The sequence below is a fragment of the Phyllobates terribilis genome, unplaced genomic scaffold (genome assembly GCF_046119375.1).
Source record: "Phyllobates terribilis strain yellow unplaced genomic scaffold, ASM4611937v1 Scaffold_3__8_contigs__length_932513732, whole genome shotgun sequence".
In the NCBI taxonomy this organism is placed as follows: Eukaryota; Metazoa; Chordata; class Amphibia; order Anura; family Dendrobatidae; genus Phyllobates; species Phyllobates terribilis.
Genome location: NW_027362763.1, coordinates 858,416,396 through 858,441,193, shown reverse-complemented (window position 1 = coordinate 858,441,193; position 24,798 = coordinate 858,416,396). Strand labels below are relative to the sequence as shown.

Here is a 24,798-nt window from a genome sequence, read left to right as displayed (position 1 = left end):
AGGGGTACTGCAGCTATCTGTGAATGCAGCAACAGATTGAAGATATTAAAGGTGTTGATGGATTTACTCTGCATGCCTATAGATGCAGTTTTAGGGAGGGAAGGGTCATCTTACTGACAGATTCCCTTTAAACATGAAACCTTTGGGTGACAGATGCCATTGCATGGCACTCATCACGGACATCCATTTAATGAGCTTGTCAATAGCTTTTCAAGAGATATCTAGTAACCTACTATATTCACGGTCCATAGGTGAAGAATGTCTATGAGTGTTGCCTAACCGTGACATCCACTATCCATAGGCTATATGGTGTCTGTTTTAATAGATACATCATGGATTTGCATACAAGGCATCTGGTACATGGATACCACCCCAGTTCATTGGTCGCAGACGACGTTGTTAGACACCCATTACAGTATTTGTTTTAACATGTACATCTGAGCATTCATGGCCCATGGTGTAAAAAATGGCCTAAGGCAGACAGACACCCTGCTTATACATCACAGCCTTCACGAGTTACGGTACTTCTCTAACCTCACTTATCAAATGAGCCGGTGGTAGATAGACCTTACAAAACCAATGAGCTTCACAACAAACACAGAAAGCTTGGTCTTGCTACAAAAGAGCATAGGAAACAATTTTATTTTATTATACTTACTTATAGTCATGGTCAAAAGTGTTGGCACCCTCAACTTAATATTTGGTTGCACACCCTTTGGGATAAATAACTGCAATCAACCACTTCCTACAACCATGAACAAGCTCTTTACACCGCCTAACTGGAATTTTTGACCACATTTCTTCTGCAAACTGCCCCAGGTCTCATATTTGAAGGGTGCCTTCTCCCAGCCGCACTTTTAAGGTCTCTCCACAGGTGTTAAATGGGATTTAGATCCGGACTCGTTGCTGGCCACTTCAGAACTCTCCAGAGCTTTGTTTCCATCCAATTCTAGGTGCTTATTGAAGTATGTTTGCGGTCATTGTCCTGATGGAAGACCTATGACCTAGAATGCAAAACCAGCTTTCTGACACTGGGCACTATATTGAGACCCAAAATCCTTTGGTAATCTTCAGATTTCATAATGCCTTGCACACAGTCAAGACACCCAGTATCAGAGGCAGCAAAACAACCCCAAAACATCTTTGAACCTGCACCATATTTGACTGCAGGTACTGTGTTCTTTTCTTTGTAGCCCTCATTCTGTTTTTGGGAAACCGTAAAATGGTGTGCTTTACCAAAACCCTCTATCTTGGTCTCATCTGTCTACAGGGCACTTTCCCAGAAGAATTTTGGCTTACTCATGTACATTTTGGCAAACTGTAGTCTAGCTTTTTTATGTCTCTGTGTAAGCATGGGGGTTCTCCTGAGTCTCCCTCCATAGCGTTTCATTTCATTCAAATGTCGACGGATAGTTTGCACTGACACTAATGCACCCTGACCCTGATAGGGGCTGCTTATCCACCATCCAGAGTATCCCACGTTGCAACCTTTCATCAATTTTTCTTTGTCATCCACGTCCAGGGGGATTAGCTACAGTGCCATGGGTTGTAAACTTCTTGACTATGGGCTTGTAACCTTGAGATGAGCTGGTAACCTTGAGATTGATATTTTTCAACAATTTTGCTTCTGAAGTCTTCAGATGGTTCTCTTCTCCTCTTTCTGTGCTCCATGTTTAGTGTGGCACACACAGACACACAATGCAAATATTGAGTCAACTTCTCCCCCTTTTATCTGATTTCAGGTGTGATATTCAAATTGCCCACACCTGTTACTTGCCACAGGTGAGTTTGAAAGAGCATCGCATGTTCTTGTTGTTTACCCAATAATTTTGGAAAGCGGACAATAATTTTGCCCAGCCCATTTAGGGGGTTTTGTGTGAAATGATGTCCAATTTGCCTTTTTTTCCACTATTTTTGTGCAGTCCCAATAAATACAAAGGAAATAAATATATGTATAACAAAACATGGGTAATTGCAATAATTTTCTTGGGTCCTGAGGAGTCTTTTATGTTCTCCCCGTGTTTGCATGGGTTTCCACCGGGTGCTCCAGTTTTCTCCCATACTCTAAAGACATACAGATAAGGAATTTGGATTGTGAGCTCCATTGGCGACAGCGATGATAATGTCTGCATAGTGCGGGTTGTGCCGTCCTAGGGTGATTTTTTTTTTGTTTGTTTTTGTATTTTTTTTGTGCAGACCGGCTTTGTCTACATTAAAAAAATGACCAAAATCAAGCAAATAAAACAATCCTAGTGTGAAAGGGGCTCAAAAAACAGGCCAAGAACAGTAAATTAGTTAAAATAATGCATGGTAAATCTCTGGCCTCGACTGCCACGCTGGCCTGTAAGGCATGCTAGTGCCAATGATTGACGGCATCACTATCATCATCAGTGCTGGATGTGAAATCATTCCGGCAGGACTGACAGGGACCATCGGAGAGGTGGCACTGGATTTATCGGAAAGTAATCCTTATTTTATCATTTTAACACATTTCCTGAGCCTAGCCAACCCCTTAAATTATAAAAGGTTTCTATAGGAGCAGTCCTAACCACAGAAGCGAGCGGCACGGAAAGATAGTCTATTCATTCTCCCAGTATAAGAGCGGTGAGGAGCAGCCATATGCACACAAAGTTGCTCTTCAGCCGATGCAAATATGGTAATTAGACGACCACCTGTCTCCATGGAAACCAAGAATTCTGCGCTGCTTGGATCCGACTGGAGGAAACCTGTGATCTGCAGCTTCTTCTCAGCAATGAGATAACCCAGAGGCACTGAGCGCATCACGTTATATCTAGTCTTAAGATTTACTGTGTACATTCATGAAATGAAATAAATACATCATAACAGACGTTCTACATCTGTCGCACCTAGCGCTCATTGGGAAATCATCATCTTAAAGAGCTGATGAGCTGCCACAAATAATGAATGTCTCACATCATAAGAAGATCACATAGCAAGACCAACGCGATAAAAAACCTTACTGGTAAGAGTGATGAAAAGAAGAAAAGACGGCCAATAGGACACACGATTATCCTGGTGTTTAATAAACTGCAAAAACAGAAAAGCTAATCTGGATCTAAACTCGCGGGAAACCAAACTGAACTGAATACAACAGGTTTCTTGTACAGGCAGGAATTAACAAAATCATTGTTGACCTTAGTAGCCAATAAAACCACTACAAGGGCCAGTTTCACTTTATAAAGTGCTTGTAGATTGGTAATAGACATGACTGAGACTCGTTATGGCCAGCACAACATTTCTTGACGCTTTGGCTTCTGGAAGGTGACAAAGAAACTAAAAACCTCCATACAGGTTTAATAAAAATCAGCTGAACCCAAAGATTAGGGGCCTCCTGACAATCCCGCTAGAACATGGGGAGATATAAGGACTGAGCAGTAAAATTCAATCTCAGACCCTTTTATGGCGAGGTGATGAGCGGGGAGGAATGCTCTTGCTGAGTGTTCATAATTATGGAGGAGTTGGGAGAGATAGGTCCCGATTCATCAAGACTGGAGATTTTCTCACAGGTCTTGATGAGGGGAAATGATGGAGTCAGAGTCCTGATTAGAGTAAGATTTCTGGCATAGGGAACGCCGTTCCAGCGGTGTCGGCACTTGCTCTCCCATGGCTCACGTGAGGTTGTTACGTTACGCGAGCTCTGCCCCCAAAGAGCGCCAACTTCACTGTCCCCGCCTTTGGACGTATAAGTTAACAACAGGAAGTTTGCAGCCAGGCACAGCTCTCACCCCCTGCTGATTACTTATAGGTCCGAAGGAGGTGACAGTGAAGTCGGCGCTCATTGGGAGCAGGGCTCATGGGTGATAACAAGCTCATGTAAGCCCCGGTACAGCAAGTGGCGACACCGCTGCAACGGCACCAGCACGGGAGGTGAGATAAGTGTTTTCATTTTAACAGTGGCAGACACTCTCGCAATTTACTTTATTATGGAACACTCCATGGCTTCCAAATCTATACCAACTGGTGGGATTTGACTCCGGGAGCTCCAAGGGTTTAAACAGACTTAAATCAAGTGCTTATAGGTGATGTGATTAAGAAATTCTCACAGCTGCAAAACGAATATGGGTTACCTCCCTCTGAATTCTATGAACACTTACAATTTAGGCACGCATATCGGCAGAAGGCATTGTTCTGGGGGGGGGGGGGGGTACCCCGAAACTCAATAATACAGAGAATAGCTAATCTACACAATTCTCGTGGACTGATCTCATTACTTTATAACATTATATTGACAAACCAGCCGATGCGATCAAAAGAGAAATGGAAGAGTGTAATGGGACCCATAGAAGAAAATCACTGGTCAGATATACTGGAAGGAGTTCCACAGCTGTCTTTAAGTGAATCCCATAGACTGTCCCGTATATATGTGATACAACAGGTATACAGGACACCTCAATTCTTATTTAACATAGGATTTTGTTCAAGTCCCCACTGTCCTAGATGCAAAACTAACATAGCAGATCTGCTTCATATGATGTGGAACTGTCCTAACTTGGTGTCCTTTTGGAAGTGTTGCAGCAATGATTAACAGGGTTTATTCAATTGACGTAGAGCTTTCACCATTAGTATGTATACCGGGATACGTTGAAGATCTGACTATTGAGGAGTACAGCAAAATTGTGGCAGCACGTATGTTATACATGGCAAGAAAATTGATAGCCCAAAAATGGATAGCAGATCAGGAGCCTATGATATCAGAATTTATTGATGAAGTTAACTGGCTAGTAAATTTGGAAAAAGGCATATACCTAAAAAGAGATGCTATTTCTAAGTTTGACAAGATATGGGGTCTATGGATTGATGGCTCTGGTTTGACATCTAGGGAACTGAGGAGATTTCCCCCCGGCTTGCTTTGAGTTACGTTTATATGATGCCTCAAATTAAACTTCTTTGAAAATTAATAAAAATGTTATTAGTACTTCCACAAGTTATATGTAATTGGATTGACTATTGTTACTATGTTCAAATATTTGTTCATCTAATTATGCTGGTTTTGCAGAGCCAAGATGTAAATAACTCATGTTTAATGCTTCTTAAGGTTGGGGGGTGGAGAACTGTGTTTCTCCAATGTTTGTCTGGCTGTTGCTGTTGTTTTTTATTTTTACCTTTGTGAAAATCTTTATAAAAATTAATAAAAAACATTAATTAAAAAAAAAAACAAACAAACAGGGGCAGACACTCAGATTGTGAAGGGGTTGTCCTAGTAGTGGGAAACCTCTTTAATGTATATGGCCAGCATTAGGTATTGTTTTTCTTCTCTTTTGTTCCATCTGGGTAGAACGCATAGTATAGTTGTTTTTAAACTGTTCTTCCATGACAAACATCAGCTGTGTGTTCACTTATCACATTTGTTTATTAGGCTGCGTTCACACATTCAGTATTTGGTCAGCATTTTCCATCAGTATTTGTAAGACAAAATCAAGAGTGGAACAGTCAGAGGAAAAGTATAATAGAAACACGTCACCACTTCTGTATTGTTCACCCACTCCTGGTTTTGGCTTACAGATACTGATGGAAAATACTGAACGTGTCAGCATGGCCATAGAAGGACTTTTCACGGTGTGGTGTGCCTGTGGGCAATCTTCCTGAGACTCTGTACCTTCATCAACCCTCTGCAACGAGGCTGCTTTTCTAAAAAAAAAGCGAAACTGAATATACGCAAATGCTGGAGAGGCCATTAGTCCGAGATACTCTGCTGGCCATTCTGGCTTAGTGCGGAATAGATCACTAGGTGGAGGGGGGTAGGGAGAGTGGGTAAGTGCACATGGATGCAGTCTTTCTCGTGTGGTACTCTAGACTAACTTTTGTGCCCCCCCCCCAAAAAAAAAAAAAACACATACAGAAGCTTTAAGTAGAAAAAAGCAGCAAATGTGATAAATGTCAGTAAGTGACAGTCACGTATAGGGCTCCTTTTAATAGGAAGCTGGCCATCTAAGCGGTTATATCGGCTATTCATGATAGTTATGAACATGAAATGGGCTTCACTGACCTATTGCAATGAGATTCAGCAACTACAATAGTAAAGAGATCTGTAAGGCTTGTTTCACACTACAAAAGTCCAAGTGAAGCTTAGTAGGCACCAGACTAGTTTGCAATAATAAAACACATCCCTTTTAAAGCGAGCTTGGCCAGTGTATAAGGATTCACGGTGGTGCTCAGCTCAGATACATACTTGACAACAACTCATGAAAAGCGGCACTCACCACATCCAGTAATTAAAAGTCCTTTATTGCAAGATCCAGGACACACAGGTGGTTTGCAGAAGCGCGAATCGGTCATGGTCCTCTCCTGCACACCCCCTGCAAACCGCCTAAATATCCTGGATCTTGCAATAAAGGACTTTTAATTACTGGATGTGGTGAGTGCCGCTTTTCATCATTTCTTAACTTGGTTCACACTACGTTTGTGCCTTTTTTGCTGTCTCTGTCGAGGACTTCCTTCTGAATCCCAAGAATAAATGTCCAAACTTGCAGACTTTGGACTCAGCAGCAATGTTTTCACTGGTGTTCCATCTATATCCCGTTTTTCAGGGCTTCAGACAGAAACCCATCGTAGAGACAACAAAAGAGGCAAAAATGTAGTGAATGTAACCTAGGATATCCTCTTGCATGATGTATGTACTGTACTAGTCACATCTGCCAGGACAGACTGTATTACCGTACATTACAGCCCTGCCGCATCAATCGCTGAATCATGGCATTCCTATAACCCCCTACCTACAGAAGAAATGGGGATAGTCAGGCGGACAGATCATACACACATCATTCTCAGAAAATTGAATTTCCGTGCAGAGATCTGGAAAAGGAAATTTATTACTCGGGGGTCACATCCTGTAACCACATTCCATTTACAGGATGGAGCAGGGAGACATTGCAAGAATCCAGTTTACAATCCATAAATATCTGACTCCTCCACCTTCCATCTGGAGATCCCTCATTTCGCTCTCATTCACTTTGTGCTGAACGTTCTTGTTTGCTTCTAATGGGTTAATAGAGAATAATATCATACCACTGAATGCTTTTCTGCCTAGAAAGCTTTTAATAGTCTGGTCCACGCATTAAATTATAAATTTTTAAGGCCATGTTTCACATTACATTGAGCTCTACCCTGGTGTTTCTGTGCATTTTTTAGAACATTTCTTTCATTCTTGCTTTTGAAGTTAATAGGGAAACCACCAGCTGGGGGAACTGTACAAACAAAAGATATGGCACAGTGGTCGTCCACAGAGGACCCTCGACCAACTTTCAAACAGAAATGAAAAGTTTTAACCTCAAAAATGTTTCAGCTGCTTGATTTTTACAAAACTTTCTACAATTGAAAGTGAAAATCAGCTCCATAAATCTAGATAGGACTGCTTCTCCAGCACGGGAACAGATGCCTGCAAACTCAATATCCTGCAATAAATCTGCCCAGTGTAAAATTAACCTGTAATGCCAGTTTTTTAGCTGAGAGAAACTAATAAATCTGCCCAATAAGTATTGGAATTAGAGAGGAGAATTAATAGCATTTTAGATACGTTAAATTAAAAAAAGGGAAAATATAAATAAAAACCCCAAAATGTACCTACAACATGAAGTTTGGGTCTACGCTTGTTGCGTACAATCAAACTTAAAGAAGCACTCCTATCAAATTTTTTATCCTCTTAATATATTTCAGTCATCATATTATATAGCACTGTGTACTTACAATTGCTCATTTTGCCTTTCTACCCAGCTAATTCTTCTCTTTTCCATTAGATCTATGACATCACATGATTAAAAACTGAATAGCTGAATCCTTCTTAGCTCTATGGAGAAACAGGAGGTCAATTCTCCCTGTGTGAGTCATAAGTCACTGCAAGAGTCCCTGGCAGGGGGGAGGAGAGAGCAGCTGGTCAGGAGTTTAAGAGGGGAATGATTTCTGCAGGGACAAAAGACTTCATGTTTCTACATAGAGCAGAGAAAAGAGAAGAATTAGCTGGGCAGAAAGGGAAAATGAGCAATTGTAAGTACACAGTGCTATATAATACGATGGCTGCAATATGCTAAGACAATAAAAACTTTGATGGGAGGAGTGCTTCTTTAACCATAACAGTTACATTCACCCAATAGTGGCCAAAAATGTGTACCTTTGTCTTTGTAGGCCAAGTATAAAATGGAATCATTTTGATTTAAGAAACAGAATATAGTAGAAAACGCTATTTCATACAAACGTATACAGTAAAAATAATATTTAAAGCAGTATACGTTGTTGTACAACGGCTTACTAACGACCAATCCCAAAAAACAATGAAGTCTTCAATTGGAGGCATACAAGACACTCACAGCATGTAGCTCAGAATTAGGTAAGAGCCAGAAGGGTGTATAACTTGGACGACGATTGCATCGCAAGGCTCAGACTGGCCGCACATCGCCAGGTGTAAACAGTACACTGACAGCCTACGCACACTAATCAATGTATTAACGATCATTCTGTGAGCATTGGAAGCACAGTCGGCCTGTCTGAACAGGCCTAATAATGATAGGCAGCTGTCTTCACTTGCAGGTCGTACTCTAGTCTAACATTATTGAGTCTAACAATGCTATTTTCAGCATCTAGATTACCAAACTTTTTCACTACAAACATTTATGGGATAATAATTTAAAAAAATATACCATAAATCTTGATTGCTAGAGGTCTCTCCCCTGATATTCTTTCACAGAGCTGGTCACCATAGGTGCAGTCCCCAGTGCCCAAAGGAGGGCCACATGTGCATGGTCACTTTTGGTTATGTGGATGCCCATTGAAACAAAATGTACACTACTTAGAGTTGAGGAAAATGATTCACAGGGCCCCGTTCTCGGCAGCCATAATAGCGTGACGCCGGACCTACTAGTTATAAGAGGAGCTGGGGATGCTGGCAATAGGAGGAGATCAACAAGGCTTTGGTCCAGAAGGCATGGACTACCGACATGGCCATTGGACCAGGGTACGGTGAATGTTTTTGCTCAACTCTAACACCACCACATTTATCTACTGAGACTGCCTAAAACAAACTTAGGGGACGGCTCACTGGTGTTGAGCAAGCCAGTGTTAATAAAGAGCTCGCTGGAGTACGATGTGCCGAATCTATTGAGAGGCACACACCACAATGAATTTAGCGCATCTTCTCAGCTGTATCCACCTCCGTGCTTAGGGGCTGATGTAGAATTTCTGGTATAAGAAACGCTGGCACTTCTGCTGAATTTGGTGAGTGGCCTTAGCCTCGGCCCAACCAGTCCCATCTCCTCCCCAGCTCTACCAAAAGTCTTGGAGCACAAAATCTTGAAGTCTTTTCAAAGCATTTTTCCAGTATAAAAGTTTTGATGAATCGGCACCTTCATGTGCAATTTAATCCTATAGTTGTGTTAAGTCTAAGTTCACACGAAAAATAACCCCCGTTTAATCCAGGAGACCCAGACAATAGTTTTCCTCTGTTGTCATCCATAGGTCATCTCTGTACAATGTTTTTAAACAGCAACAGCTATTAACAATTTACTAGCCCAAATACAGTTTCCTATTAGAAAGAAGTGCAATGTATTTGTAAAAATTGAATTCTATACAGTGGCTCTGTATGGAATCAGATTATTTTTGTATCACACATATAGATTTGAATAGGCGAGTACGTGTTTTTCACGGACCCATAGACTTGTATCGGCCCTTGTCATTCGGGCTACTGGAAAAATAACTTACACGTCTCCGTGTGTTTTGCATGGACATCCGGTTCATGTAAAAAAAAAACGGACATGTGCATGGCACCATAAGTTATAATGGGAACGTGGGGTAATCGTATTGGAAACATGGATGTGTGAAGAAGGCCTAAGGCACATTCACACTGGCTGATTCTGGTCCATTAATAAGCACTGATCGGCCAGGTACAAGTTCATCTATATCTTGTTTATTGGACCGGTAACATGGACCAACGAAAACTGTATGGGGAAGAAAGAAAGATTGTATTCTGTCATCATACAACACCATGTTATCGGCAACCTGTCCCACTTGATTTGCTGCTGAGAACATTCATTTAAATGCCCGCATTAATGATCCCATCCCCAGACAAACAAGCATTCGGCTCATTCGATGGATTGTTACCAATGCTTCTCTGTTGATTATCCTATCAGGAGGCAAAGATAATGAAATAACATAATGATTACAGGGTATAAATAAAAGTTTTGTAAAGTATGAAGTAGGCAAAGCTTCAAAAATCACATTATACGGTTTTCATAATAAATTCGTACTTTGATTTATCTTTCCACTTTATGCGCAAATGCCCAATGAGAAAAACACTGAAAATAACGCCGCTGTAAGCCTCTTACCTGGTTCCAGTTTAATAACTTTAATTGCTGCCAGTTCTCCGGTGTTGACATTGCGAGCCTGCAAAACAAAAGGCAAACAAAACCTTTAAGACAAGGCCTAAACCCATCAAACAAAATGACTAAACCGCTCTGTAATGAGGAAAAAGCTGCAAAAGATTGCAAAGTATGAACTAGAATTCCATTTTCAAGAAGGTCAGTAGATCCAGAGCCTAACAACATTTGACATTTTCCTAAAAGATAGCACCTCTGATAATGTAGATGGTTATGCATGTAGCAGTGTTATTTGGCCCTCTCTATAAGGCTCCATGTAGGAGCTATACATTTATGATGGCTATACACTGGGGATGAATTGGCTCATTTCGACAGGATCAGCCAACTAGGACTCATGTGTATGGAGGCGCCGCAACTATACCTTCATGTTGGAAGTCAGGGGAAAGAAAGATTTAGCATTCAATACTCCCACCTGCTTGACCCTTTATTCTCATGGGAAATAAGCTGCCACCAGATGTGCCCACCAGTCACCTACTACCCCGCCACCACTGAAAAGGCTGGCAACTGTTAAAGAATGGGTCCCTTAAAAGGCATATCCATATTAGACAAAAGGGTCATCCAAAAATTGCTGCAAAAACTGCAATAAATCACTGCCGATTTCACACAGAAAGGGGAGAAATTCATGGTGATTATTAGCAAGCTGCTGATGTAAACTCCGCACTGTGCTCAAGTCTCATCCACTAGGGTGGGCTATAATGGCACTGTTCATAATATATGCACAAGTCTGCACAGTTATCCCCAACTTTTTTGCCCATGTGGTCATAATCCACATAGGGAAAATAAAATAATAATAATAAATTAAAGGGAATCGGTGACCAGTTTTTTTCTACCTAATCTGAGAGCAGCATGATGTATAGGCAGAGATCCTGATTCCAGCAATGTGCCACTTATTGGCTTATTAGTGTAGTTTAGAAAAAAAATCACTGTTTAATCAGCAGGAGATTATCACTAGACAACTAGTAACCCTGCTGCCATGTAGTCCTCCATATTCATGAGCTCTGTATAACCCCGCCCCCACCACGGATTGGCAGCTTTCTGTGTACACTGTACATGGGCAGAAAGCTGCCAATCAGTGGTGTGGCGGGATTATGCAGAGCTCAGCATTCAGAGAACTGCTAGATCTGTAGCAGATAAAACAGGGATTTTATCAAAATAACAGCAAGCAGCCCAGTAAGTGACACATCGCTGGAATCAGGGTCTCTGACTCTATATTATGCTATCGGATGGGATAGCAAAAACCTGGTGACAGATTCCCTTTTAGTGATGTTTAAGGAGTACATTATATTCTGGTAACCGGATAAATTAGGTGATTTATGCTTAATAAACACATAAAAGAAACATAATTAATTGCCTTGGGCTCCTCTTTTTCTGTAAGGATGCCCAGACCTAGATTGCCAAGTTTTTATCCCAGAGCTACACCCTGATCACAGTCGCACGCCAAGCATCTCTCATCATCCACGGCTTGATCTTGTTGAGTCTCCATAAGATGACTTTGATGCCTAACGCAATCTAAACATAAAGACAAATTCCAGAAAAACCTAACCAATGTCCCCCCTGCACCATTTCATGCCCCCTTTGGTAAGACGCTTCTTGCCCGCGAGTAAACACTGTGCAGTGAGATGGATGTAATGCGTTAAGCATCTTAGCTGACCTTACTTGATATGCTATGACAAAACTGTCTGTTCGGGTAACGTCATACTAAGGCGTTCAGACTCCAACAAGCCAGCTTCTATTTATACACAAACCCAGCCTTCATCTTAGGTAATTAACTACAGGAATAACTGATGGGAAGAGGTACAAGGCGCAGAAACCTTTTCTCTTGGTGTTTGGACTTTGGTAAGGTTGCTGTGTGCATGCAGCTCGGAGACTCCTCGTACTGACACCAGGTCTTCTTCATTTCACTTACTGCCACATCTACAGTTTAGTTCATTCCATGGGAAAATACAGTGTCCTGATTCCTAATGGGACAAAAACTTAATTCTGACCGCAAACTGGCAACCAGACAGCTCCCATGGACGAGCGTACCATATATTATTGTAATTCATTCTGCAGCCTGCGAGCTCCACGTCCCAGAAGGGATCTCCCACCATGATATGTAGTGAAGACTAGTGCTCATTGTCTCGTTAGTGCAATGTTCAAGGACCAAGTCTTGTTGAATGTATTACTTTAGCTATATCTTAAAGAAGTTGTCCACTACTTGGACAGCTCATGTCATACTCCATGCTTGGCCAAGATTAAACTCACGAGGGACAGTGACGCCAGCGCTGATTGGGCGCCGGGCTCACGTGTCACAACAACAACACGGGAGCCCCCAGACGGCGAGTGCGAACACCGCTGGAATGGCGCCAGCGCAGGAGGTGAGTATGGGCTTTTTTATTTGATCAGGGCCAAACATTTAGATCAAGAAGGGGTTGTCCTAGTAGAGGACTACCCCTTTAAGGAACATTTAAAGAAAACATGGTTTACACCCTCTAAGCCACTGTGTTATTCAGCTCTTTCATAGTCTTAGCATCAAGCTTTTACGTAAACTCTATGATACCACATTGTGCAAAACAAGAAATTATAATCATCACCAGTTGTATGAAAATTACCTGGTGCCAGTCATTTGAGCCATGCCCTTCCATGGAATAGTCACAGTCGAGGATATAGATATGAACTTGTCTCAGGCATATCTGATCACTGCACATGCCCCTCTCTCAGGCTTAGGGCTCATTCACACTTCAGTTTTTTACGAGTGCTATCCATATTTTTCCAGGATAAAACTCGTATCTGTGAAAGTCTATGACGCGGTTCACATGTCTGATTTTTTACAGCCCAAGTGATCAGTGCAAAATCGCGGAGACATGTCCGATATTGATTTGAGTGTGGGATCAAACTCAGCAATAAGAGTTTAGGGGTCTTTAAAAAAATAAAAAAAAGTCGGACAGCACTCAGATGCCATCCATGTGCTGTCCATTTTTCATGGACTGATACGCAGAAGAAGATAGAGAATTTTAAACTGATGAGCCTCTAACCAAACTTTGATGAAAATAACTGATGAAACATGATCCGATTTTCTTGTACGTAAAAAAAACTGATGTATGAATGAGGCCTTACATAAGCTAATGCACGCGCAGATGAAGCGGAGGCGAGAACATCTTCTAGCTGCACATACCCAGGAGACATGGATCAGTCCGAACTGCATGTCTATTCCATGGAACGGTACCACTCAAATGACTGGTGGTATGTAATTTGTACACAGAGAGAGGACAACAATTTTTTTTTTTTTTTTTTTTACACACAACATAATATCATACAGTGGATGTAAAAGCATAAATCTAGTGAAGAGTACAATGCTGTAGTGGAGGTGGTAGTCTAGGGGGTATAAACCAACTGATAAGACTCCTTAAAGCGCTAGTCCAGAGGTTTTTTTAGCGCTTTAGTGGTGCTTCTAATCTAAGGTCCCTGTTCCTAGTCTTACCAGCTCCTGTCTTTACCTTCTATAGGCACCACTCCGGTCCCGCGGTGCCATCTTGTGACCGCAACTTCTGATTGACCGGAAGTCTGAAGTAACGGTCACAAGCTCTCAAAGTCAGTCTACGAGAACCAGTACGAGGCTCTCATAGACTTGCATTTTAAAGTGACCTCCAGCTCACTCCAGTAAATACTGGAGCGATGCGTCAGGTCACAAGGTGCTGGGGACCAAGAGGAGCAGCAGCAATGCAAGGAGAATACAGTGGCAGGTAGGAATAAGACCAAGTACAGGGGCTTTACATTAAAAGGCTTTAAGGGCTCACTCACATGAGCGTATAACATGGCAGAATGCCATCCTATGTTATACGATGAGGCAGTGCAAATCTTCATTTTTGCCGTGATAAAAAAATTGCAGCATGGTGTGAGTGGCTCCGCAAATTGGATCACGTGCACAAGTCTATGGGTGTGTGGAAAACATCGGACTGCACTCAGATGTCATCCGAGTACAGTCTGATTACCGCAGACACAGACAACGGAGAAGATGGAGAAACTAAGTTTTCTCTGCACCTGTGATTCGGTTCTCTCATGAAAGGGAATCGGATCATAGTAAACGGACACTCACATCAAACTCAGATGAGAGATTGATCCGAGAGTCAATCCGATTCTCTCGAAAGAGACAATCACCGCTCTTGTGAACGATTATTCCAATAGGACAAAAAGAAAACACGTCATCAGCCCCAGTAAAGAATGTGAGCGTCAGAGATGGCTAGTGCCTGCTTTATTTGAATGGGTGCTTGGTGACACCCGCAGAGCCACAGCTCACAGTAAAGGGTCCCATATTTAGACAATAGTGTTATGATGGGAGTTAGAGGACTAAAACTGAGGATATTTTCGTGTCGTGATTTGTTTTAACCAAAATAAAACAGCCAAGTAAAGGAAAGTGCTGAACAGTATGTAATGGGGGGAAATGCACCATACAACTCCGTTACCAAACCCGCCAGGTCAGCACCACAATATTCAGTTCATGGCCTCTAAGTATTGCCGCCTTATAAACTTCAGAGGGCATCTTTAAGGTTGGCAGACACAAGAACTGTATGATCCATTGTGCTGTGTGTACATACCCAACTGTTACAAACAGCCATCCATGCCCCAATAGTTAGGGGTCATTAAACTGGATGTACGCTCAGGAACCAGTACCAGGCTCTCACGCAGGAGAACCATGAAGAAATACAGCAAAATAAGACTTTGCCAGCAATGAATAACCTTGTAAGCCCTCAGAATCCTCCTGGATGGAGAAAGAAGAATGTTGTGAAGAAAAAACGGAGAGTGGTGGTCATGGGGGATTCCCTGTTAAGAGGAACAGAGGCCGCTATCTGCAGACCAGACATAACCTCAAGAGAAATGTGCTGTCTTCCAGGAGCACAAATTAAAGATGTGTCTGACAGGATATCAAGACTCTTCAGACCTACAGATCACTACCCATTCCTGCTAATACATGTGGGGACAAATGACACCGCAAGAAAGGACCTGGAAACCATCTGCAGTGACTTTGAAGACTTAGGCAAGAAAGTGAAAGAATTGGGAGCGCAGGTGGTCTTCTCATCCATCCTCCCAGTGGATGGCCATGGAACAATGAGGTGGAATAAGATTCTACAGGTGAACAACTGGCTACGTCGATGGTGCCGTCAACAAGGATTTGGATTTCTGGATCACGGAATGAATTACCTATACGATGGACTACTTGCTAGAGATGGGGTGCACCTTACGAAGACTGGAAAACATGTATTTGGAAGTCGCCTTGCTACACTCATCAGAAGAGCTTTAAACTAGAACAATGTGGGAAGGGAAGCAAAAGGCCAGAAAAAGCCATACAGCTGACAAATACTATTGAGATCTCTGCTACTGGAAGTGGAAAAGAAGAACAAAGACAAAACAATTTAGATAATAAAAATATGGGAGGAAGAGAAACCAATCACAAACTAAAATGTTTTTATACAAATGCACAAAGCATGGGCAACAAACAAGGAGAATTGGAACTACTAATGCAGGAAAAGGAATATGATGTCATTGGAATCACTGAAACTTGGTGGGACGATACACATGATTGGAATAAAAGGCGAAAAGGATACAACTTATTTGCAAGAAACAGACTTGATAAACGAGGAGGAGGTGTCGCATTGTATGTTAGAAAAGCGTATATCTGCACAGAGATTGAAGCTTCAGAGACTGGGAGTTCTGTGGAAACTGTTTGGGTAAGAATACAAGGAGAGAACAACGGAAAGGACACCATTGTAAGCATTTACTACAGGCCACCTGGGCAAGCTGAAGATATGGATGAACTCTTTATGTATCAAATGACCAAGTTCTCCAAAAAATATGACGTAGTGGTCATGGGAGATTTCAACTATCCAGACATTTGTTGGGAATCTCTCTCAAGTAAAACTAACAGGTCAAGCTAATTCTTATCCTCTCTTGCTGACAACTTTATCTTCCAAAAGGTAGGGGAGAAAACAAGGGGATCTGCTACTTTGGATCTAATCCTTATAAACAGGGAGGAAATGGTTGAGGAGGTAAAGGTGGCTGGGACCCTAGGAGGCAGCGATCATGCTATTATAGAATTTTGGATAACTAGAGGAGGAAGACATGTGAAGACTCAAACTTCAAGGTTAGATTTTAGAAAGGCAGATTTTAAGAGACTCAGAAAGAGAATAGGAGGGATCCAATGGCTGGATGTCCTTAAGGACAAAAATGTCCAAGAAGGATGGGAAATTTTTAAAAATGAGATTCTCAAAGCACAATCGTTAACAATCCCGAAAAGTAGGAAGAATGGGAAGCATTTAAGGAAACCAGGATGGATGAACACAGAACTTAAACACATGCTAAAAAGAAATAAAGAAATGTTTATTAAATGGAAAGAGGGAGGCATATCTAAAGAAGATTATAATGCAGTCTGCAGATCCTGCAGGGCACGTATCAGGTTAGCTAAAGCTGACAATGAATTAAGGCTTGCAAGAGATGTCAAAAGCAATAAAAAAGGATTTTGGGGGTATGTCAAAAGTAAAAGAAAAGTCAAAGATGCTATAGGATTTTTACAGGATGAAAATGGAGAAATGGTAAGAGAGGATGTTGAGAAGGCCGAACTTTTTAATTCCTATTTTGCATCTGTTTTCTCTCAGAAAGAAAATGTAACATCAACTGATTTTCACTGTCCTATTAAAGGAATAGAGGAATCCAAGTTAACTGTAAACAGAAAGATTGTGAGGGAATATTTAGCTAACATAAATGAGTTCAAGTCTCCAGGTCCAGATGAATTACACCCCAGAGTACTGAAGGAGATCGTAGAAGAAATTTTAGAACCACTCTCCATAATCTTTGAAAATTCTTGGAGAACAGGAGAAGTCCCAGAAGACTGGAGAAGAGCAAATGTTGTTCCTATCTTCAAAAAGGGGAAGAAGGTGGACCCAGGGAACTATAGGCCGGTGAGTCTGACTTCTATACCAGGAAAGATCTTTGAACAAATTATTAAACAACATGTATGTAAGTACATGGATAAGAATGAAGTGATTAACCAGAGTCAGCATGGGTTTGTAACTAACAAGTCATGTCAGACTAACTTAATTTCCTTCTATGACAGAATCACTGACTGGGTGGATCAGGGAAATGCTGTAGATATAGTATATCTTGACTTCAGCAAAGCATTTGACAAAGTATCTCACACCATCCTTATTGAAAAAATGACCAAGTATGCAATGGACCAGGCAACTGTTAGGTGGATTCATAACTGGCTTAGTGATCGGACTCAAAGGGTGGTTGTAAATGGCTTCACATCCAGCTGGATGAATGTCTCAAGTGGGGTACCACAGGGCTCCGTCCTGGGACCTGTATTGTTCAACATCTTTATCAATGATTTAGATGAAGGAATTGAGGGTAAACTGATTAAATTTGCTGATGACACAAAGCTAGGAGGGATAGCTAATACTAGAGAAGAGAGAGAGAGGATTCAAAAAGACCTAAATAAACTGGAGCAGTGGGCAGCAACCAACAGAATGGTTTTTAACAGGGAAAAATGCAAAGTACTACATCTGGGCAATAAAAATGAAAAAAGCATATACAGAATGGGAGGAATAGAGCTAAGCAACAGTACATGTGAAAAAGACTTAGGTATACTAATAGATCATAGACTGAACATCAGTCAACAGTGTGATGCAGCAGCAAAAAAGGCAAATACAATTCTGGGATGTATTAACAGAAGCATACAGTCTAGATCACGTGAAGTCATTATCGGTCTTTACTCCTCTTTGGTCAGACCTCATCTGGAATACTGTGTACAGTTTTGGGCACCACATTTTAAAAAAGACATAGACAAACTGGAGCAAGTTCAGAGAAGAGCGACCAGAATGGTGACTGGTCTGCAAACCATGTCCTATGAGGAACGGTTGCAGGATTTGGGAATGTTTAGCTTGCAAAAAAGAAGACTGAGAGGAGACTTAATAGCTGTCTACAAATATGTCAAGGGCTGTCACATTGTAGAAGGATCATCTTTATTCTCATTTGCACAAGGAAAGACTAGAAGCAATGGGATGAAACTGAATGGGAGGAGACACAGATTAGATATTAGAAAAAACTTTTTGACAGTTAGGGTGATTAATGAGTGGAACAGGCTGCCACGAGAGGTGGTGAGTTCCCCTTCAATGGACGTCTTCAAACAGAGGCTGGAGAGACATCTGTCTGAGATGATCTAGTGAATCCTGCTTTGAGCAGGGGGTTGGACCAGATGACCCAGGAGGTCCCTTCCAACTCTACCATTCTATGATTCTATGATTCTACGCAGAGCATACCATGATATCCTATGTGCACACAGCAATCGTATCGCTCTGCGTGCATAGAATTGTGGTCGGCCTGTCTAAATAGTTCATTAAAAACCACCATTTATCATCCATGTAGCAGACTAGAGGTTAACATCCACAGTCGAAGAAGATTTCTGTACATATTGGTAAAATACATTTTTTGCCATCCCTCTTACAGATATTCCCATTAATACATTTCATGACATGGCAATAACATGTTTATCAAATTGTGATTACCTTTTAATTTTGATTTTTACAACATTTCAAAGCTTTTACATCAATGTGGATCAATGTTACCGAAAGGAATATTAGCCACTGTGCAAATGAACTACAATATACACTGCTCAAAAAAATAAAGGGAACACTCAAATAACCCATTCTAGAGCTGAATGAATGAAATATTCTCATTGAATACTTTATTCTGTACAAAGTTGAATGTGCTGACAACAAAATCACACAAAAATCATCAATGGAAATCAAATTTATTAACCAATGGAGGCCTGGATTTGGAGTCACCCCCAAAATTAAAGGGGAAAAACACACTACAGGCTGACCCAACTTTGATGTAATGTCCTTAAAACAAGTCAAAATGAGGCTCAGTATTGTGTGTGGCCTCCACGTGCCTGTATGACCTCCCTACAACACCTGGGCATGCTTCTGATGAGGTTGCGGATGGTCTCCTGTGGGATCTCCTCCCAGACCTGGACTAAAGCATCCGCCAACTCCTGGACAGTCTGTGGTGCAACGTGACGTTGGTGGATGGAGCGAGACATGATGTCCCAGATGTGCTCAATCGGATTCAGGTCTGGGGAACGGGCGGGCCAGTCCATAGCTTCAATGCCTTCATCTCGCAGGAACTGCTGACACACTCCAGCCACATGAGGTCTGGCATTGTCCTGCATTAGGAGGAACCTAGGGCCAACTGCACCAGCATATGGCCTCACAAGGGGTCTGAGGATCTCATCTCGGTACCAAATGGCAGTCAGACTACCTCTGGCGAGCACATGGAGGGCTGTGCGGCCCTCCAAAGAAATGCCACCCCACACCATTACTGACCCACTGCCAAACCGATCATGCTGAAGGATGTTGCAGGCAGCAGATCGCTCTCCACGGCGTCTCCAGACTCTGTCACAAATGCTCAGTGTGAACCTGCTTTCATCTGTGAAGAGCACAGCTCGCCAGTGGCGACTTTGCCAATCCTGGTGTTCTGTGGCAAATGCCAAGCGTCCTGCACGGTGTTGGACTGTGAGCACAACCCCCACCTGTGGACGTCGGGCCCTCATACCACCCTCATGGAGTCGGTTTCTAACTGTTTGTGCAGACACATGCACATTTGTGGCCTGCTGGAGGTCATTTTGCAGGGCTCTGGCAGTGCTCCTCCTTGCACAAAGGCAGAGGTAGCGATCCAGCTGCTGGGTTGTTGCCCTCCTACAGCCCCCTCCACATCTCCTGGTGTACTGGCCTGTCTCCTGGTAGCGCCTCCAGCCTCTGGACACTACGCTGACAGCAAACCTTCTTGCCACAGCTCGCATTGATGAGCCATCATGGATGAGCTGCACTACCTGAGCAACTTCTGTGGGTTGTAGAGTCCGTCTCATGCTACCACGAGTGTGAAAGCACAACCAACATTCAAAAGTGACCAAAACATCAGCCATAAAGCATTGGTACTGAGATGTGGTCTGTGGTCCCCACCTGCAGAACCACTCCTTTATTGAGGGTGTCTTGATAATTGCCAATAATTTCCATCTATTGTTTATTCCATTTGCACAACGGCATGTGAAATTGATTGTCAATCAGTGTTGCTTCCTAAGTGGACAGTTTGATTTCACAGAAGTTTCATTTACTTGGAGTTATATTCTGTTCTTTAAGTGTTCCCTTTATTTTTTTTTTGAGCAGTGTATTTTCAAGTCAAAATAAGCACCTGAGGAACAGACAGACTTTAAAGATCCTACGCCTCCCTCCCGTCCCCTGAAGCTGTCTCAGAATAATCCTTAATTTCTCTTTTTGACAGAGGACATTGTTGGCTTCAATGATATCTTCTCATCATCTACCTGTAAGGCCGGACCCTGGCTTATATGAAGTTAAGCTGTTAGGCTGATCCGCAGGTCAGTCTAAATCGTTCTGTGCTTTATAACGTAATGTGGCCCCCAACATGAACAAACTGCGGATCTGGACATTTACAGAAAAGTGACCTTACCCAGACGTAACGAACACATAATATACAGCATGCATCGGAAGGAGTCTATGACGTTAGCGGTAAAATACATTTTATTACTGAGCACTGCGATGCCTGAATTACAGGGAAAACATCCAGTTTGTTCTGTCCTATACTTTACTAGTAAGGTCATCACACACCGAGGAGCTTCGACATTATGCAATAATGCACATAAAAAATATTAGTTCACAAATTCTTCCATAGATTATATTAAAGGATTTTTCTTTTTTTTTTTTGGAGGACCTAAACCATATTTTCACTAATTCACAACTGAAAATTTAGACAATTTTCTAATGTATTTATTTCACTCCTTGATCTCAAAATTAAGCACAGAGTTGAAAAAGTTTTCTTGGCTTCTATTTTTTTTTACTTTGCTAATGCTCCAATCACCACCATTTATCCTGAGGATGAAGAGCCCGCAGGTCTGGTTCGATTTTCCCACGAATTAGCCAAAACTTCTCCATTGCGTTATATGTGGATTTTGCCGAGCATTGTATTGTAGGCACCTTTTTAAAAGGCAAAATCCATTTGTGAAGACCCTTTACTAGCAACATATGCACAGAAAAAGGAGGACACACACAAAAAAAACTATAAAACCAAAAACAATCTTTTATGTCTTAACGTTAAAAAAAGATACATCTTTAAACAAAAAAATCAAAGTAGATTTTACGCTTTCTCAACATGAAGTATTCATTCCCTCGTTCCCTGTACCCTCAGGAATATGGAGTCCCTGGTATACGGTACGTTGCCTTGAGCGAGATGAAAAAAACTTTTTCCCTTGAGTGTACCTTGTAAAGGGTTATTCCCATCTTATAAAGTGACGTCATATTGAAGGATATGTCATCACCTTGAAATCAATCCTTAGAATAAAGGACACATCACCGATTTAGACTGTGTCCCCTTCATTCTCATAATTGTGATGGTCCTAGAAGCCAGATCCCCATTGGTCCTAACAATTTTCCATCATTTTATTAAAAAAAAAAAAAAAGGAAACCCCGCTCCATATTGAAACCACATGAACGCTCAGCCAGTGTGTATGGGGGTGTCTGGAGAGACAGCTGTTTGGCCGGTGGAAGTAAGGAGTATGGGAAAGCTTGGGGTACAGAATAACAAATTTCCAAGCAATTTGTAGTCGTGATCTATTACGTTAATCGGTTTTCTATATGCATGATTCATTACTAAGACGATTTACGAAATGGAAAAGAAAGACAAATTATAAAAAAAAAAACTCTTTCTGATGAGAAGCTGGATAATAATAAATGTTCACAAGTGTCCTAATAGCAGAAGGTCAATGTCGGCAAACCTGTTAAGCGTTAAAAGGTTGTCCAAACTGTGGAAACCCTTTAAAATCTGTATGTAGTTTAGCTATTTTACAAAAGTGTAATTTTGATCAGAATTATGAATTTCTCATCAGAAACTTGTGGGTAAAATTACTGCAGAACAACTGCTGTAATCTATCAAACTGTTTTAGTATACCTTAAAAGAGAAATCAGCTTCTTGGTCCTCCTGGACTGATCTTTCACTCTCAATTCTTGGGTAAAATCTGTACAATCTATATACAGATTTTCCCATTTCTGAGATAGGAAGTGACAGTTGGTGATTTTAAATTTCTATGGAGGAGGGAGGAGCTAGAAGCACAGACATTCTATTGCAAGTTCTCTTGAAATAACAGTTACAGTTCTCCATAGAACTGTATGAGCACCAACTGTCATCTCCTATCTCAGTAATTTTTAAAACTTGTGTTCAAGGAATACAGATTTTACCTGTGAATTGAGGATTTTGAGCATGAATGATCAGGCAGATTTCTCTGGTAAGATACATTACAAAGTTTTATTTTCATGTGTATGCCTGATTTAAGAAAAATAATGAAACTACTGTTACTCTTTAAGGTCCGCATAAACATCTGATGTGTATGGGGTACCACGATTCTCCCCCGAAAGATGATGCCTGGGAGATAGGCATCAGCCAATTTAAACATCCGATCCTTGTTCTCAAGCGACATAAGCTGCCAGCAGAGGAGACGCGCGTGCATGTGTATGGGTTAGTTGGGAGAGATAGATCCATCTAAAGATGTATGAGCATTTTAAACTGAACTCTAAAAACGTGCGAACGACAAAGGCACTAGAAACATCTTTGCTTTCTGTACAGAACAGCACAGACGTATATATCTATATGTCCTGTAGGAATAAGGGGCTGCACAAACAATCGAAGAGATCGCAAGAGGAGAGATCTGCTGACAGCGACAGGCGGTCTTCCAAGGAGAATGCAGAAGTGGTATGGTTTATTAGCACTTCTGCATATTTCATGATTTTCTACATCTGTTAGTGATGGCCCTTATAGGATTTGGATAGATAGAAGGTTTTTTTGAGCCAAACTGCAGTTTGTTCAGCAGAACTTATGAAAAATGTAGTTCTGATGTTATCATATGGAGGGTATTGTACTCTCACAGGTGGGGAGTGTATGGTTTTATCAAGTTCTATGACAGTCCCGGAGATACACCAATGAACCATTGAGCTTCTCAGCACTGTCATAAATCTTTTCCAAGCATCAGCCGCTCTATGAAATGGCTTATTATTACAAAGTATAGATGGTATCCACCAGCCCAACCCTTAAACCACATGTCAAACTTAGGCCTGTGGGCCAAATCTGGCCCGCAGGGTGGTTATATTGTCCCATGACACCAGAACCGCCAACCCTATGTGGGGCCATTACTTTGTAAGGAGGACTATGTGTGGACATTGTACTGTATGGAAGACTATGGGGGGCCCATGATTCTGTATGGAGGACTATGGGGGGCCCATGATTCTGTATGGAGCACTATGAGGGGCTCATTCTGTATGGAGGATTATGTGGGGCCCATTATACTGTATGGAGGACTATGTGGGGCCCATTATTCTGTATGGAGGACTATGTGGGGTCCATTATGCTGTACGGAGGGCTATGTGGGGCCCATTATTCTGTATGGAGGACTATGTGGGGCCCATTATTCTATATGGAGGACTATGTGGGGCCCATTATACTGTATGGAGGGCTATGTGGGGTCCATTCTGCTGCACGGAGGGCTATGTGGGGCCCATTATACTGTATGGAGGACTATGTGGGGCCCATTATTCTGTATGGAGGACTATGTGAAGCCATTATTCTGTATGGAGGACTATGTGGGGCCCATTATTCTGTATAGAGGACTATGTGGGCCCATTATTCTGTATGGAGAACTATGTGAGGCCCCATTATTCTGTATATTGGATGGCCCGCGACTTTGTCCAAGTTTTTTTATTTTGGCCCTCTGTGTGTTTAAGTTTGACATCCCTGCCTTATACAGTATTTCTTCTTACATAATTAAAGACTCTGGAAAATCCCAAAGGATTATTCAATTTTATTAAATGGGTACAGTAACAATAAATACATACTGTAAAATGAGCTAAAGATCCACCTCTGACTAAAATGAGCTATAAAATCCAACATCTGAGTAATGAATTTTTATGGCTTTTAGAGGGTTTTTATAAGCTAATGTACTATTCGTAATGTGGGAATGTGGTGAAAATTCTAAAAATCTCATGCCCAAAATATTACATCAGGGTGCTGGTGCCTTTGCATAGTAAAATAACAGCAGAAAAAACAGTGCAAAATGCAAAGTATGACCATGGCCTAGAAGATAAAAACAGTAATCACTCAACTATTCTGCAGCTGGTGGATTGGTACTGTGCAGACACTGACAGCAGAGATGGAGAACAGCAGCTGTGCAGAAGTCAAGCTGTGCCAATGCCCCTCTCAGACTGCAGAAATAGGCGGCACTCAGATGGCCGTAACATGGCATTAAGTAAAGCCAGATCCCGTAAGAACAAAACATGGAAGCCTTTCCCAAAGGTTTTGTTCTGAAAACGTTTGTCCTTCTGAGCAT

General features: G+C 41.7%; 1 protein-coding gene across 3 annotated transcripts in view; it reads right to left on the bottom strand.

Moving 5' to 3' along the window:
• MAP4K3 (mitogen-activated protein kinase kinase kinase kinase 3) overlaps positions 1–24,798 on the bottom strand; it is a 332,521-nt gene that overhangs the window by 216,732 nt on the left and 90,991 nt on the right. For all 3 annotated transcript variants that reach the window (XM_073672555.1, XM_073672556.1, XM_073672558.1), the window contains exon 2: positions 10,332–10,389. In XM_073672555.1, coding sequence (XP_073528656.1) covers positions 10,332–10,389 — 58 coding nt within the window. The remainder of the gene's footprint in view (positions 1–10,331; positions 10,390–24,798) is intronic.